We start from the raw sequence: 18,478 nt of genomic DNA on the forward strand, positions 1-18,478 counted from the left end.
TACTCTGAACAGCTTCACTCATTGAGCACATTAATTATAAGAAGTAAAAGACGCAGAGTATTATCATTTCCAGGCTATCCTACTCTTTATTTAATGCAAATTACAGTACCAGGGAACTATTCCTCAGAGCACGCAGGGGGAATATTTACAGAGGTGCACATTTAGCATACCTTCACAGAACAAAAAAAGGGGAGAAAAAAAAAAAGAAATAAAAATTTCAGTCACAAACAGAGGCATTCAAGTAATAGTACTGTTATACAGGATGTTTTTGTAGTATTTTCTATTATTTTTCTCTTCTTTAACCCCAGTTGAACCCACTTAGCATATTAAACTAGCATACATGCTAGTACAATAATATACTAACATATATACTTGTTTGTCTTCTTTTTTTTTGGTAGCATTTGTGGTTTTTCATTGAACTGGACTTAAGGGGTAGGGTGAAGTGGTCAGACTTTCTGGTGGAGGGAAGCAACACGTTCATGAATGCAAAATTACAGCAAGCAGGAGACAGGATAAAGGCTACATGACTCAACCCCTTTAGGTGCTACTGAATCCCCCCCTGAATATGCAGACAGGGAGGAGGAAAGACACGTAAAAGGACAGAGAAACAACAAAATATCCAGAGAGAAGAAGAGTCAGAATATATTATTGCCTCTGAGGATGGCTCATCACAACTACATCATAGTTTGGCTTTGGTAACAGAACCAACACTGTGAGTAATACAGAAACGGTACTGTATTGTACATATACAGTATATGAGGCCTTTCATTTAGAACAAACAAAAACAAAACAAAACAAAAAACCCTGCTGCCATCCACAACACCACCCCTGCACACCACATAATACATGCCCGGGGGTCTGTGCTAGGACTGTGGTGTATATGTGTGTGTGTGTGTGTGCGCATGTGAGTCCAAGATAAAATATCTATTTAAAATAAACACTTGTTGACTTAATCTTAATTCAGTTAAGGAGAAAAATATCCTTACAATTAACAATATCTGTATATGACGTTAAATGTGCAATGAAAAGAGGGAAGAGTGGGGGAAATCAACTGGAAGAGTGTGTGTGTGTGTGTGTGTGTATTGTAGGACATTCAACAGCACCAAAGGGAGAGTCACAATATTAGGGTGGGTGAGTGGACGGGGTGTCATGGACTGGGTTTGGGGGGGGGGGATAGGTAAACAAGGCGAAGGTGTATGAAAGCAAAGGCACTCCAAACTATAGTTACACTATACATGACTAGTTCTTGTTACAATAATACAGCTGTCATCTACTGTACTGTACAGGTAAGATTGAACATATGGCTGGATAAAGCTGATCATCATTATCATCATCTACAATATCCAAAAACAACATCACCTGATTCTGTTTTTTTTTCTTTTTTTTTTATATCATTCTCTACCCTTTGTCATCTTTGTTTTTGCTCATAAACAGTACATGGGTCTGCATATATATACATATATATACACACGTATATATATGTATATATATCTTGAACACAACATGGAAAAAATAATCAACATAACATTAAAAAAACCACATACAAGTCAGGATTTTGGTGAGGAGCATTTATACTGTATATACAAATTCAGCTTTTATATTTATCGGGGTTTTTTTCTTTCTTTTTTCTTTTTCTCGATGTGGTGAATATTCTCTGTAAATAAGATGCTTTGACAGACTGTACCGAGTGGCTCTATGTGCGGCAGGTGAAAGAGAACGAAGGCTAGGCTATAACACTTGAGTCAGTGGTCACAACACATGAGGAAGTCAGTGGTGAAGCCAAGGACCATCACTAAGATCTCTCAGAAGGAAAGACAAAGTGTTGAGGAACATCTTGTAATTCTTTACGGAGACAAAGAGGAAGATCTAGACAAGGTAAGATGTCTAGAGAACTGTCTGAACTGTCACAGAAACAGTCTGTGTACAGAATGGGGAATAGAGCAGTGCCCTAAATCCATATACAACCGTAATACAAACACAGGAGAAGAGAGACGTGACTGCTGGAATCTAACCACACTCCAGCAACAGACTGAAAAAAACAAAACCCCACCAAATCTAAATCTATCGTCTTCAGGCAGCGGCAAATATTGCCACTGCTCTGCCAGATATGAGCTCACCATAACTGATTTCTGAACCATTGTAGTTAATATACATATATCTATATATACTTTTTATACATAAGGAAAAGTAATATATAAACTGTGTATGTATGCATGTTTGTTTTGTATTGTATGTATATATTATACAAGCACACAGGACCAGATACATGTCACATCCATCGCACATGGCAATCCGATAAAACATCTGCCCTGAATTACGAAAACAAAAACAAAAGAACACAAGCGAGGTTCGAGTAAAACAGCTGACTAACCATTTAAAAACAAACCCCAGGCAAGGGGAAAAACAAACAAACAAACAAACAAACAAACAAAAAAAACAACCTGTCTAAGCTTAGCCCCAACAAATGGACTGCTTTCCCCACATACATAAGGATCGTCATGCATCGGTTTGTGTGTGTGTGTTTCATGAGTGTCTGCATGTGTGTGCGTTTCACGTGTGTGTATGTGTGCTTGTGTGTTTGTATACGCGTGCGTGAGCCTCATGCCTTGTTTACGGAGGTGGAGGTGAGAAGTGTGAGGGGGTACGGTGTCCCCGCCCCCAGGTGATCCTAACCATACTCAGGCCATGCACTACAGGAGGAACCAAAGGAGGAGGGGTGGGGGAGGGGGTCTGAGATCACAGGATGAGGATGCAGAAAAATAGACCAATGCAAGGGAGGACGAAAGGAGCCAGGGACAGGGGAAAAAGCTTAGGACTTCTTTTTCTACAGATTGTCCACTTACAAACATTAGCAGGCTAGCATTGTGTGTATACATGTACGGTGTACTTTTATCAATAGTACAGTCGACAACACCTTTGGCCCTGCACATTGTTTCCCCATTTGGAAGAGCACGGACAGATGTCAGTGAGGAAGGATGGAGTACAGTTCAAACAGCTGGATGAGAGGGGGCCAGTCGGGAGATAACAGAGGCAGATTAGGGGGATGTTCGGTTTGTGTTTGTGGTTTGTGGTTTGCGTTGTAAGGGCTGTTGTCTAGCTGTTGAACCATGACTGCATCAGCATCACTCCGCTGCTGTCAGGGGGGAGAGCAGGGCAGAGCAGAGCTGAGCAGAGCTCACCCCCAGGCTGGGGCAACGGCAAGGCTGTGGGCTGGGGCTAAGACCGGGGCAGGGCAAGTGGTGTGTGTGGACTCAGGAGGTGGAGTTGGAGGCTGAGGCAGAGGCGGTGGTGTTGCTGGGACCTCGCTCTGTGCTGCTGCCATCTATGGTCAAGAGCATAAGATGATTTTTAAAGGAAAAGTGACAAAATACACACACACTTCATTAGGCCGGGGTCATAGTTTCCCCACAGTAACATGTAAAAGCTGACCCTACACCTTCAAACATGAGCACACTTCCATTTTGAGTCCGTTAGCACAAAACGTTCCAGTTCAGTTGACAGCACACGCTTCTTCCGGTCAAAAGAGACAATGAAGAAAACAGTAACCATGGAAACTTGTTTAAGATTATGCGAGGACATCTGGTATTAGCACATGTACAACTAATCAGTCAAAGAATACAAGTAAATAAACTTAGCATAAAAAGCAAGGAAATTTGGTTTGGTCGATTATTTATTTGTTGGAACAATGCTTCTTTGCAATAAATCTTATATAATAATATAATATAATATAATAATACAATAAGCCTGTTTATTTCCCTCTTAATTGGTGCGACATTGCAAGAAAAACGCATTTGTGGGTTGAGTATGTGAGTTGCCCCCATGAAAAACTTCTCCAAGTCTTCTCTGCCAATGCCAAACAGATTATTCCGCTATTGACTCTTGTTTGTCGTCTATTGGATGAAGATGAAGAAACAAGACATATTGGCAATTTAAAAATTAGGAGATGCTGCAACCAGTGTCAATAGATTTATTGAGTGGAGGATAAAGCGGTAGAGGGATGGATTTATAAGATTTATTGCCAAGAAGCATTGTTACAACACAAGACCTTTTGTACCAAGTTTACCCATATGGGGTGAACTCATGGGTAAGTATGTTAAAATAAGAAGTGGCTCTTCCCAAACACAGGACATGGAAAGAATGGCCCGACCTTTTGGGAACAAAATGAACAGCAGGTGGACTGGTGCAGCATAAGGCAGGGAAAGTCAGTGAGTGAAGTTCCCTCGTAAAACATTCCTTTAAAAGCATTTGAAGCTCACAATGAACTTCAGGGTGATGTTAAAACACGACAACAGGAAGCATAAGACAAACAACTCGACTTAGAATTACTGTAAATATATTAACCATCACAGGTTTTTACACTGAGAAAATCTCCAGCTGGCCACAGAGAATGAGTGTCTGGTGGAGGAGGGGGGGGGGCGTTGCTCTAACCTGTGGTGGCAGAGGCATTGGTTGGGGTAGAGGCGGCGGCCTGGCTGCGGGCATGGGCAGGGATGAGTATGGAGGCCAGAGAGGGATTACTGGACAATTCTGAAGGAGAAAGAATGAGATATGCTGTTGTGTCATGTTTTTACAAACACTGGATAAGAGCAATCATTTTGAAAAATGGAGTGATAGTAAGGCACAGAAAAACTGAATGGTGCCTCTTTAATTCCCACTAAGAACCTCCGTCCTTGCACCATGGCGGTTTGATGAGCAGGCAGAAACACAGGGACAGCAGTGTAACTCAATGGTGAGTGACTCAAACTGCCAGAATCAGGTCCAGCACGTTCAACAGTAATACTGAACTGAGGTCAGTTAAAAAGACGTCGAGGTTACTGTGGTGCATTTGCTACACCCTGTAAAAGTTGGACAGTGCTGCTTTAAAAGGGCAGGTCTATAAAAAAGTGCTGCTCCAAGAGTTTTACTTTATTGTTCTAATAAATATGTAAATGTGACACTTGTGAGGATTTGTGAGTGAGGAAAATGTTTTATTCCAGCTGAGTGTAAGGCGAGTATTTTTTCCTCCTGAGTGACAGTTTTTGTTTGCATACCTTGGGTGGTGAAGTTGAAGAGGGAGGGCTTCTCTCTCCCGTTGGGCAGTTTGACGTTGGGTTCGCGCAGCTCGTCGAAGAAAGAGTGTGCGCAGGCTTCCAGAGGTGTGAGGCGAGCTGTGGGCGTGTACTCCAATAGACGAGAGCACAGAGCGATGGCCTCCGGAGGCGTACGCGGCCGGAATACCTGAACACCAAAAACACACAAAGTCAGACATCAACATACTGTACATCTAATAGGCTCCAATTCATAGATTTTGTCAAGACGTTTAGGTTAGTCAACACAGAAAATGTACATGCTTTTACTAAAAGGGTTAGAAGACAAACACTTGCTGATCTTTAGTGGATTTTATGGAGCTGTGCTCTGTCGCGTGACAGTTTGCATGATGTGGTATGAAGGAATCAATGAATGCATTTGCAGTAAAGGCATGTGGAGCGGGAGCAGGGGGATTTAGGCCAGATTTAAAATCAATATTAGCATCGTGTTATCTCTCGCTCCGTGTCTGAGCTACATGTCTGAAGCTTGTCTGAGGAAGAGGAGGATGAGGGACCACATACACCATCACAGGTCCAAGTGGAAGAGGTAATGACTAGTGTACAAACAAGGATAAACCATAATAACCTTAGTTTCTAATTTTAATTCATACTTTTCAAATATGCTCCATGATCATGAGAGCATAATAGACTTATATTATATGAGAGTTTGTCAGAGATGAGTTCATATGCTCATCAAACACAGTGAAGACCAACTCAGTGAGCAGTGCAAGCATTTGGTTGCATTTGGTTAAACCCACAAGGTTCAAGGCACTGTGCTTTAACTGAGACGACACAAGTTTCCCACCACAACCCAGAGTTATTACTGAACCTAAACCAACTTCACAATATAACATTCTGCAGTTTACGTTCTGTAAACTGCCTACCCCTGAAACTATACTTCATAGAATTCAGTCAGAAAGCATGCGAGTAAAATGGAAGGGATGAGGTTGGGTAAGTGTGGAACAGCAAGCAAGCAAGCAAGCAGGTTGGTTTGATAAGCATGGAAAGATGCAGCGACGGTGAATTATAGAGAAATAAAAGGGCTCCTGTACCTGTTGACTCACCTTAGTCCAAGGGTGTGCCTTAATCTGGGGGAATTTGAACTCAGTGTAGTTGGGGTTCATCTCACGGATCTGCTCTCGGGTTGGGGTGCCGAGAACCTGGACAGAAGAAGACAGACGGGACAAGAACACTGTGTTTTTAAATCACAATCACTTGGAAAAAGGAAACAGGAAACTTGAGTGTTATGTTAGCATACATGGAGGCTGAGGGGCTCTCAAGTTTGGAACTTATACCCATTTTGGGACTTTTACTCTGCAACAGGAAATGCTATTTTCTGATTGGCTGATAGGTTTGCTTGTTCCAAGACAGCTGTATGAGTGGACTACCCAGAGCAATCTGCCTTCGCATCATCCATTCATAGATGACTATACATACATAGTACATAGTAATACACTAAACAAACGTAGATTTTTATGTGCAGTGAGTTTCATCACCTCTCAGTGTGAGAAATGTCACGTGTGGATTGTGAGTGTGTGAAAATGCGGGAGACTTGAGAGCTCTGGAGGCTTATACACTCCATGGGTCAACCTAGTCATTACCTTGATAATTTCGACCAACTGATCCACTCCACTGTCTCCAGGAAAGATTGGCTGCCCTAGCAACAGCTCTGCCAATACGCAGCCAGCTGACCACACATCTGAAAGAAAAGACAAGTCATAAAAAAGGTAAAGGATACAGAGAGAAAGAGGTCATCATGAGACTTGACCATAAGCCACAAGCCTTGCGTGACTCAAACACAGTCTGGTTGAGCAGTAAATAATACACATGTGACCATATGTTATGTATGGTCCTATCTTTCACAACCAAATAAAACCATTTTTTTTGAACTTGTGACATGGTTTATGGGTTACCTATGCTGGAGGTGTAGTCAGTGGCACCAAAGATGAGCTCAGGGGCTCGATAGTAGCGAGAGCAGATGTAGGACACGTTTGGCTCTCCGCGGACCAGCTGCTTAGCACTGCACACAAAATCAAGGTACATAACGATAAACATCCTCATTATTATCATCATCATCATCATCAAAATCTGCTGCATTCTGGCTGAGATGTTATAAACCTTAAGGATTTACACTTACAATCAATTAATATGCATAGTGTGTGAAATTTGTCAACTTAAGCACCAAAAAAACATTTTAGACGATGCCTATGAGCAACATTTTAATGTCTGTATGGCACATTTTAATATACGAGGCCACATGTTGCAACCCGTTGCGTTAGCTGAGCATAAACCTGACAAGAGATGACTTGGCTCTGTCCAAAGGTAAAGAAATCTGCCTACCAGCACTAATTAAAACTGTAAAAATGACATGCAGCAGTTACACAAATAAAGGAGTGGTGCTAATCTACTTATCTCAGACTCAGCAGGAAAGTGAATAAGCTTATTTTTCAAAATGTCACATTGGTCCTTTTAAATGCCAGGGGGGGAAAAATAGCAGCTCACAGTTGACTAAACTTGACTCTGCGTCCCATTTCTCACCTGCCAAAGTCACAGAGTTTAAGCACAGCGGTCTCAGGATCCAGCAGCAGGTTCTGGGGTTTGATGTCCCGATGGCAGATGCCAAACGAATGGATGTAGGCCAGGCTCCTGAACAGCTGGTACATGTACAACTACACACAAAAACAAACACAGACACATACAAGTTGTATCAGCAAATGTTTTGATGACAGACGACTCACATACTGTGTCTTCATTCCCGAATCACATTAGAGTTGTAAACATTTCTTCTCCTGAATTATTCAAACAGTGAGATCATAGGAACTTGCACATCAACAGATATTATACTAAAAAGTCTGTTAAAATTTAATTGTAAAATATTTCTTTATAGTTCAAGGTTAACATTGGAATGCATATTAAAATAGTATTTGATAAACTTTGTAGTCATCAGCCGTGAACGCTGAAGTGACTTCTGTCAAACAACACAGTGTGACCCCATTTCCTGCGTCGGCCCTTCAAATTAAAATCATGCACGGTTCAGCCATATAGATTTTCATTTAATTTTCACAAATATTTTTTCCCCACAGCGAATAAACAACCAATGATTATTCTGCTCGACTATAGGGGGGCAGCCCTACTTAGATCTTAGACTGGCAACATTTAATGTGTTGTTTTAAATTCACAAATTATTCTCACAATTGTTTCACACATCAATCACAGCCAGGGAAACGCTGGTGTGTGTGTGTGTGTGTGTGTGTGTGTGTGTGTGTGTGTGTGTGTGTGTGTGCCACAAACACAAAACAAGAGTTGAACAGTGTGGAACAGGGAAATCATATCAAAGGCAGAGACGGTAAACCAGTTCACTTTATGAATTACTCTTGATTCAATTTCTACATTCTTACATCTGAAGCGAGCAGAAGTGTGTATTATCCTTATGATGTAATGTAATTGTAAAATTGTAGAATTTTGTAGTGGTTACAGATCTTGGTGCAGTCATTCTTGATTTTAAGGACAGTTGTTAATTCAGAAACACAATGAGGATGATGAGGTATGTTTATCAATATTGAAGGCCCCCGGTTTTGTCCAAAAACATTATACTGGTATCTGTCCAAATAAGAGATAAAGATACAATTCTTTATCTCTTATTTGGAGACCTGGACGTGAACAGCCATCCAAAGGTGAACCTGTATGTTATTACAATTACATAACTTTTAATGCATTTCTACTTTTTCATTATCACAACCATAGATTATTTGATTCTTAAATACTTGAAAAACTACATTGTTACAGAGATTGGTTAAATATCACGTCAGCTGGTCTTATTATTGAAAAGTGAAATGCACTAGCCTCTGGCCTCTCACACACAAACATGTGCCTACCTTGACAAAAACCATGGGAAGGGTCTGTTTGGCTCGGCTGTAGTGTCTTGCCACTCTGTAGACTGTCTCGGGGACATAGTCCAGGACCAAATTCAGGTACACTTCGTCTTTCTGTTGGAGAACAATATAAAAATAACACATTATACATGCAGGATTTTTTAATTTTATAGAAAAGCAAACAATACTGTTAACCTCCCGACAAGACACTGACTGAGACAAGAAAATGTCTGCAGATCCCAACAATAATAAACCCAACAAAGTAGCAATTCATCCCATTCATATGCACACAGAGCTGTACACATACCAGCTGCACAATTGCTACATTTACATGGACACAGGTAATGGGAAAATAAAAGCCTGATCGTAAAAAATAAAAATGAATATTTAATTCCGAACAAGATGAACAGTTCATATAAACAGTCGATCCGATCATGATTCCTGGTTTGGTGCCACGTAATATAACGTGATGCATTTACATTTTGTTACTGCGGTATATTTTTTTAAAGAATAATGACACAAAAGTCATAGGTATGGAAGAGGAGAAAAATTAGACGATACAGACGAACAGCGATGGGACGAGTTTGGCTTTCTTAAAGCACGTACTTATTTCTAGCTGTTGTTTGTACCCAAATGTTGAAATGTGCTTATTGTAAGTCGCTTTGGATAAAAGAGTCTGCTAAATGTAATGTAATGTAATGTAATGCAATGTAACAAGCAGACATGTGCAGCACTTTTTTTTACTATGAAAGCTGCAGTGTGAAGCTTGTTCTTCTACTGCTTCTACTTCTGGAGAATTAGACGACACTGCACATGTCAAAATAGTCCATTCCCACTGACCACTTGATGCATGTGTGGGTGCACCACAATCAGATCATTTAATTTAAATGATAGAATTGTAAATTCCTGTCGAAACCAATCTGACATTTTGCAGTAAACATAGCTACTGTTAAACACATAATATGTCATTTCTTTAATTTCTCTTACCAGATATATTTCCTTCCTCGCTTTGATTTGCCCTCATATACAGTGGTATACAAATGTGGTTGTGCATTTGCTATGAGCTTTACTGTAGACACAGGTAACTGGAAGTCATGCAGCTAGCACTATACTGTACATGATGTCGCCTATTCCGGTGCTCATTAAGATGACCATAAAGAAACAGTCCTTTACCTTGAATATAAATAGGGATTGCTGTCATTTTAAAGGGTTTTGGAAACATTATACATCAGTCATATATTGCATTTTAAATGCAGAAATGTTACATATTATAGCTTTAATTCACTTTGTGGATCACTTTTTCCCACCCATCCCTTTCTCTCCTCCCTCTATATCAGTAGTTCCTCTAGTTTCCCAGATGAAAGAAGCTGTCTTCGAGATGATGTAACTGATGTTCTCTTTCGCAGCACGTATTTCAAAGTGTCACTGAGGAATCCGCCCCCCATATTTCTTTCCACCGTCTAACTGGGATCCATTGTACTGGGTTCTTTCCCAGTGGCAGGAAACACACAGACATGCGTCAGAAAAAGCCTGCACTCCAACAGTGGCTGCAGACAATGATATCATTTCCTCATTTCTTGTTTGGACAGGGCCCATGTTGGATGACTGGGATGTGTATGTTCAACTCTGGAGCACACTGACCCCGAGGACGTTCTATCTGTGGCTTTGCTGCACAATTATTCTAGGACTTCCTTTTTCCTTTGATTCCGACCAGAGTTAGCCACATCTGAGTCACTGGGTGTTTCTCGTGCAACTATTGTTCAAGACCTTTAGGTCACGACTGCAAATTTGCACCCACTGCTGGTAATGAAATGGAAATACTTGGAAATATTTTTACAATGCACCGTATAGTTTGACAAAGGCTGTTACTCACACACATTCACAGCTAGTTTGTTAGGAGAGAACACAGCCGTGCATTCAGATGACACATTGCCTACTTTAGGGATGTTTGCCCAGATGAACAAATCAACCAACAACAAGCCTAATCCATGAATAGTGGAGGGTTTATAATACAGCTGAATTTTCCATGCATACAGTAGTTTCAACACAACTAATATTATGAGACTTTATTATGACTTTTCAGGAGATGTGACATGACAACATGGATCTACATTCACGTTCCTTTGCTCCTAATTCTGTGGAAAAACTGTACTTTTGTCACATGGCAACAAGCACGTCTGCTACCGTCAGCTCAAGTGGTGACTGTAGTCCACAAGAAATTCACCAACACTTACTGTACAGCCACACTTATAACCTTTGAGTCATTGTGGCTTGCAGGAAATATATCTGGAACATAACACATTTAATGGACATGAAATCCTTGAGATGATATCACCAGAGAGCTGGATTGCACCAGTGGGAAGTGAAGGCAAGTGCTGCATATAATCATGCGAGTCAACACTGCTGTTGATCAGAGTCCACTGTACAAATGCATACTCTTGAGCCATTTAGCCTTGGAATAATAAATCCAAACTTTCACATTAAAAGGAATTCTCAGCTGTGTCCCTCTCTTTTCCTTCCAGTTGATCAGGGACTTGGTGTCCGTTTCATTTGCCTCCTCTGCCCCTGTCCGTTAGCGGTGTTAAAATTCTGCCCAGCATGCAGCTTCAGCGGTGAACAGAGCTGGTTCCCCATAAGAGGCACGCTAAGTGAGCAGGGCCGGTGAAGAGCTCGCAGACAGACTGTATGGTACACTTCTGTCAGCTCTTAGCCCTGCTCCGTGGTGATTGCCCTGGCCTACTCCCACTCAGATGATAAGATAGATGTGAAACTGAGAACCAGGAAGACTCTCACACACGGAGTTGTAGATTAAAGGTGACAAAGAGCAGCTTTTAAGCCACATACACCGTAGGTCCGTCACTGACAGCACTCTAAATGTTCTCCCCTCTAGCCACATGTGTGTGAGAGCACAGCAAAACTCCCATTGATAACATTTGTGACGGCTACACAGCCACTCCACCTCCTGCTAGCACCACCAAAGCTATATTTAGCCTAGCAACAGCGATGACTCACTTCCTGCCTCACTACAAAGCCACTTCCTTGGCTCGTTCCCAGACGGTTAGTCAAGAGGGGATGTGATTGGCTTTTGCTCACTCCCGGCTAGATAATTCAGCCTCTAATTTGCAGAGAAGATCGCTTGCACAAGTGGCACAGCTATCGGACAACAATCATGTGTTGTAGGACTGACACTGGCCATGCAGTGTGTAATATACAGCTGTGCCGCCACAGAGCATGCACATGTTCACATATCTAGTACACGTGTCTGTGGTTCCTGGTCATGCATATCACGTTGTGTATTGTAATCAAACTTGACGATGACATATCGGATAAGTCCACACAATTAGAAATTCACACAAGAGTCGATGCTTATTAATGTGTGAAACCAAGGAAGATGACACAAAGAAACAAATGAAGGCATTTAAGAATAAGTCTATAAATACGGTGTTTTCTGAGGCCACAGATTACTGTCTCTTAGTATCTGCAATTCTGCATGCGTCTTTATATTTTAGATTATATTTCTTATGTGTAGAATTCAAAATTAACTTGCCTACTTGGTGCATATCATCTACCCAGTATTTAATGCCCCATACTCAGTTTGTAGTACTGTGAGTAACCATGTTTTGTTTAAAACAAGCACAACATCATCAACACTTATTAGGTTATGACAGCAAGCTCAGAAGAATTGTTACACAACATCTGTGTACACATATTATATTGCATATTCTTTAATAAAGTCATCTGATTAGCATAGCTGGCACGCAGATAACCTGGGATATTGTGTTACTCCAAAGGTTTCTGAGACTATGGAAAGTTAAAGCTCAACACTTTTTCTGCACAGCTCTTTCTTCTTTTCATATGCTGACTGGTGTGTTAATGTTAATAAAAATAAATGCTACAAATCTTGAGAATAAAAGAGTCAAAGCATGCAACGTCAACCTGCTGCCAAGAGCCTAGTGTGACATAATGGTTCTACATTAGAGAACTAATCAAGATTTGTGAAAACATTGTGTCATTTGGATGTCTTTCATGTGCTCTTAGTGCAAAACATATTGTGAGGGGGTAAAAGAAAAATCTATTCTTGTTGACCTGCCAACCCTTTTTGGACCAGTGACCTCCTCTTAGAACAGTGTTAGATCAGTGGTTGAAGGGTAAAAGCAAAAGCACACTGCATGTGTCAAGCACAGCACAGCACATGCAAGCAGTTACATAAGCTTGCCTGTGTGCACATGTTGTCAGACACAGCTGCAGTAGTTCTAACCTGTTTCCCACCTGCACTTAGTATGAACCTCACATCAGGACACAAGGAACACCCACACACACCTGATCTGACTGCGTCTTATTTCTCGGTCAGATTTTTTGCCAACTCTCTATCAACTTGGTTGCAACCATTAATTTTACCTACTTTACCAACTCTGGACTCTATAGGTGGTTAATGCCATACCAACAACATGGTGCCAGTCTCCATAACTAGCAGGTAGTCAATGAAAAGAAATTCATCCATGAAAAGGGATTCACACGGAATGATTTAAAGGGTGTAGGAGTGAAAGGTATGCATTACCAAAATAACAACTGTGCTTGCAAAAGGCAAGTTGGGACAGAGTAGGGTCATTCGTGTGACATGTCACTGCTGTCAGTGTGTCAGTATACCAAGAACAAGCTGCAATTCTCAGAGGCAAGTGGTATGATGTCAGGGGTGGGAGCAGGGTGGAGCTTAAAGCATGGAGGAGAAGGCACTGTGATTCTATACTTAGCCGACACCCTCTAGTCTGGCAAATAAATGCCCCCCCACCAGTCGCTCTGACCCCTCTCCTTAGACCCTCCCCACATCATCACCTCTACTCTATAATCCTCAAGCGCTTTCCATGGCCTCAGTAGGTGTGCAACAGGGTAGCATTCCTCACTGCAGCGTCATGGGTATAGTCTCGACAACATATGTGCCAAGCCCATCATATGTGTCTATATTTGACACATGGACCTCTGCCTAGTTGTCAGCAAGCTGGATGACACAGTGCAGCCTTGCCGTCTCCAGGGCTCCACTAGCTCCCGGTTGACAGAGACGGGCAAAGAGGGACTTCCCCTGTACAAATGTATATATTGGGGCAAAATGTACGAGGGGAGATGGTGCAGCCGACGAAGGAGCGTAACAAAACTAAGACAGCAGCGTGTTCACAAGACAAGACATTTGTGCTGATGCATTTGCTACGAACTATGAACAGCTATTTCAAAAACGTAATGCTCCAACTGGGTGGCAGACGTGTGTAGCACCAACTCATGCCCCTGTCACATGATGATGCTGGTGGACGTCTCTCTTTACAGCATGTTGTTTGTGTTTAGTGTGTTGCCATAGTCAGAGTTTTGGAATTTGGCAAGTACCGGACCAAAACAGAGTATTACATCAATATTGATGGTGAGTATGGTATTGACTCATTCCTATTTGCTACTTCAGCAAAAGGAGTTTATGTCCGTTTGTCCATCTGTTTGACTTTTCATATCAAGAGGAATCCAAAAGGTTTTATAGCGGCTTCGAATAAGCAGGTGGACACAGGGAATTTTAGCTGTTGGTAGAGCTCTTTGGGCACATCATGAGTGAAAGCTACTGTATTCTGCAACTCTTACTGTAGAAAAGAGCTTACTTATTAAATACACTCTAGGCACAGAGAGCCTTAAACTGCTCTTGAAAATTAAAATGTAGCAGTAAGAAAAACGCTTTTACCAGCCTGAGATCAAGGCAGTAACACAAGGCAAATTCACAAATTCGATAGTAGACATTTAAATACATTTATAGACTTAATCTTTACACTAATAATACCTTATGATTCTTTCATAATTTCCTTTCAAAAAGCTTTCAAAGCCAAGTAAAGTGAGGTCAGTTACTTCAAACGCTACATCCATTTGTAATAAACATGGCTCAACAAGAAGTTAGTTAAGGCTTATTTTTTTAGTCTCAAGAAGATATTTTCCCACGTTCCCACGAGCATGTACAGTAGGTAAGTAAATGTCATAATGTAGCATATATAAGTACAATACAATACTACAATATACAGTATGTTGTATCTGAATCGGCCGACAAAACTGAAGAGAATTGAAAACACTTTTCATAAAACATGTTTGTATGTTTTATGTGCGCATGTCCCAATATGTTTGTGTGAAGTAATATAGTCTGTATAATACACTAGGTGTAATGAAACTGTTTTACTAACCCTGACGAAGATGCTTCAAATAGTTTTATATGCACATTCAAATAGGTTTTTTTTTGGTTGAGTCTTAAGTACCTGAGACTAAAAGGTTCCATAAAACAGCCACATTCTGCACCAACATCTGATTTATAAAAAAAAAAAAAATCCAGCATGTGATTACAGTATACACAAAAGAAAATACATAGACTGACCTTGTCACCACTGGAGTAGAAGAAGTAACGCAGGCGGACTATGTTGCAGTGGTCCAACTTTCTCATGATCTGCAGCTCGCGATTCTGATAAAAAATCAAACAAAGAAAACATGAATGACATTTATGCGAGTTTCAGACAATTGTCAAACATGCGATTCTTAAGCGTGATAAAGAGAAAATTTAGGGGTCAATGAAAGCTTTTGCTTGGACACAAAACAGAAAAAACAATGGTTAAATGCAAGTGCAATCCACCTGACATGTTAGCGTATCAGGCTTCAGCAGTAATAATCTGCCTCGTCACTGTCACAAGCTCAGCAAAATGGTTTGTCACAGATGATGACAGAGAGATGTAGTAGCAGCCACAGTTTACTGTGTTAACAAGTAGAAACAATAATATTCATTCATTCATTGAAGATTGGATCCCACACAATGAGACATGACAACACAATTATGTACCAGGAGGCATGTTGCCTGCTCAAACAGGCAGTGACAACTATGAAAGAAAAAAGAAACCTCGAAAGCAAAGATTGTTGTGTAAATAAATGTGTAGTGAAAGCATGTCGTGTGATGATCCACATGATATCACAGGGCAACTTAAAGCACTAAAATACGATAGAACACTATAATGTATATTCATAACCAGCGTGTCCATGCAGGAAATTGTTGTGCATATGGACTTTCTCAACAATGGGCAGGAATTCAAGCATTACATAAACGGTATAACAGCTTCGTTATAGTCAGTTTCTGTAATGAAGAATATTTGAAGTAACGATCGTAACAAGATTTTATCAGCTCATAGCTGATTATAGAGAGTGCAAATTCAAGTGTATATTCCGAAAACAAACGCAGAAAAAAAACGTTGAGACACCAGCCCCCATATCTCAAGCAGAGCCCGGTAAATCTGCAAGCACACTCAACAAACCCTCGCTGTATCATTCAGAAGAAAAGTGCCATACAATATTAACACACAGCGCTCGGCGCTCCACCACGGTATTCTCATCAGCGGGTAAAAATGTAAATGAAAGAGCCACACTCCCAATCAAGTTGACGGACTTGTGTTTCTATAATATCAGAAATTAAGCTGTTTGCGTTGACAAATGGCTACTGGATGTAACATTATTACATGTGAGCAGTGACTGTGGTGGGGGGCCGGTGGCGTGCGCTTGTGGGGGTGGAGGGTTTGAATTAATTGAACAAATTATGAAAATTGATTTCCTTTAATATCGTGTCCATTGATATAATCTGTAAGCAACAATACATTTATAATTATAACTCTGACAATTAAAATGACATTTTTCAAGGATATGGGCAAATATCGCCCACCTCTAGCTCGAGCCAATCCTAGCGACACAAGATGAAAGGCAGGGTACACACTGGACATGGTGCCAAGCCAATCTATCACAGCAGTCAACATATACCGTAGAAAACAAACAATTCACACATACAGTCAGTTTAGAGTCTTCAATTAACCTAACCCCTAATTTGTCTTTGGCCTGTGAGAGGAAGGAGAACCAGGACAGGACCCACATGCAAATTTAAAAAGAAAAAGGCCCTCAGTTGAGCTGGGCTTCACCTTCCCAGATTTCCAGTTGATGCCAACCACTACTTCACCATGTGGATTTGGTATAATAAAAGACAAAACAATCACTGCCTGTGATGCCAGCTGACTACCTGACTGATGGATCAGGAGCATGCTGGCTGATGCAGAGAAAAGTGCAGCTGTTCTTCCACACGTGTCTCGCCTCTTTGAGGATTGAAATCCCACTCATTCATATTTTAACAGAGCAGAGTGAGCCTTCTGTCCACCACCCTTCCTGATGCATTGAAGAGGATGTGTGGTTCACCCATTTTTTTTTTACACATACAACCCCCCCAACCCCCAACACACACACACACACATCAGCAGATCATTGAGTGACATCATAGCATATGGGTCACAGACCAGCCATTGAACCATCGGGAGCTGCAGGCAACACCCTTGTCTTCTTGCAGTGGCTTTGTGGGAGTGTCCCTGTGTGTGTGTGTGTGTGTGTAGTTATGTGTGAGAAAGGTGGCACCATATGGAGGAAGAGCAGATGGGCAGGTCCATAATACTGCAGTCATTCCTGCTGACCTGTCATCCTTCAGTGTGTCAGCAGACCAGCCAGCGGAGAGACAGAGAGAAGCAGAAAAAGACGGAGATGGAAAAAGAGAAAGAGAGACAGAATGCCCCAATGCAAGCTGCTAGGAATGCTGCACCTGCGTGCTTCAATCTGCTGATGTATACTGCCAAATCCACATCCACTTCCCAAAAAGACCGATCTCACACTTCACATGCAATCATGTTTTACTGCTCTAAAACAGTACTACACTGTTAATGGTCAAATGATTTCCAATGTATCGAAAGGAAAAAACCTAAAGGATGCATTTCATATTGTGCAAAGGCTTGCTGGTCGATGTGAGCACATCACATTTAATGTTCAACATGATTCTTGTAAACCTACTCGGTCTCTTTATACTTTGACTTCCCTGCCTGTTCCCATGACAACATAAATCATTAAAAAAAAGGGGTCACAAAGTATTTCCATGAACCAGCTGACCACTGAGGTTTATGTGAAGTTTAAAAGAAATGAATACTGACACATATTCACATGTGGGTCTCCTGTCAGTATTATAGCAGCAGGGTTGTGTACTCAAAAAATACTTTATCATAATGAACATCCAGTGCAATGATGTGGCTCATTGGTGTGTTTTTAAATTACCTTTGGTCAACAATGAACGCCTGTAAAAAAGGCTACAGAGACAATTACTGTTAATAACTTTTTTGTTGCCGTTTTTGTGATTTGTTGGCAAGAAGGAAAGGTTGCATCAGAATGACTACCACCAAATATACCGTGTGTGTGTGTGTGTGTGTGTGTGTGTGTGAGAGAGAATGAGCATCCATTTTCCAATAGGCCGAAATGTGATACCTCAGATAGGAGAGAAGGACCCATCCCATAATGCACCAAGAGCAGACTGTAAACCCACCGAGACTCTCACACTTTCATCAGTGACACATCAACACAAATCCAATTCACAAGATCAACATTATTCCCATGTTTGAGCACGTGTGTGTTTATGTGTGTGTGTGCGAGACATGGATCCAATCAGACAGAATAAAATGGTAGTTCAGA

At 41.1% G+C, this 18,478-nt stretch overlaps 1 protein-coding gene across 4 annotated transcripts in view; it reads right to left on the reverse strand.

Annotated features, from left to right (window-relative positions):
* Positions 1 to 60: 60 nt before the first annotated feature.
* The window catches only part of gsk3ba (glycogen synthase kinase 3 beta, genome duplicate a), a 30,326-nt gene continuing 11,908 nt past the window's right edge, over positions 61 to 18,478 (reverse strand). Inside the window, exons 3-11 of one of the 4 annotated variants that reach the window (XM_058613572.1) lie at positions 15,327 to 15,410; positions 8,942 to 9,052; positions 7,605 to 7,735; positions 6,980 to 7,086; positions 6,668 to 6,765; positions 6,119 to 6,226; positions 5,031 to 5,217; positions 4,429 to 4,527; positions 61 to 3,322 (exon numbers count right to left, since the gene is read on the reverse strand). In XM_058613572.1, the coding sequence (XP_058469555.1) occupies positions 3,252 to 3,322; positions 4,429 to 4,527; positions 5,031 to 5,217; positions 6,119 to 6,226; positions 6,668 to 6,765; positions 6,980 to 7,086; positions 7,605 to 7,735; positions 8,942 to 9,052; positions 15,327 to 15,410 (996 nt within the window). In that variant the 3' untranslated portion in view covers positions 61 to 3,251. The remainder of the gene's footprint in view (positions 3,323 to 4,428; positions 4,528 to 5,030; positions 5,218 to 6,118; positions 6,227 to 6,667; positions 6,766 to 6,979; positions 7,087 to 7,604; positions 7,736 to 8,941; positions 9,053 to 15,326; positions 15,411 to 18,478) is intronic. The other 3 variants (XM_058613581.1, XM_058613591.1, XM_058613600.1) reach the window with 3 other exon arrangements.

This window comes from Solea solea, chromosome 2, assembly GCF_958295425.1.
Source record: "Solea solea chromosome 2, fSolSol10.1, whole genome shotgun sequence".
In the NCBI taxonomy this organism is placed as follows: domain Eukaryota; kingdom Metazoa; phylum Chordata; class Actinopteri; order Pleuronectiformes; family Soleidae; genus Solea; species Solea solea.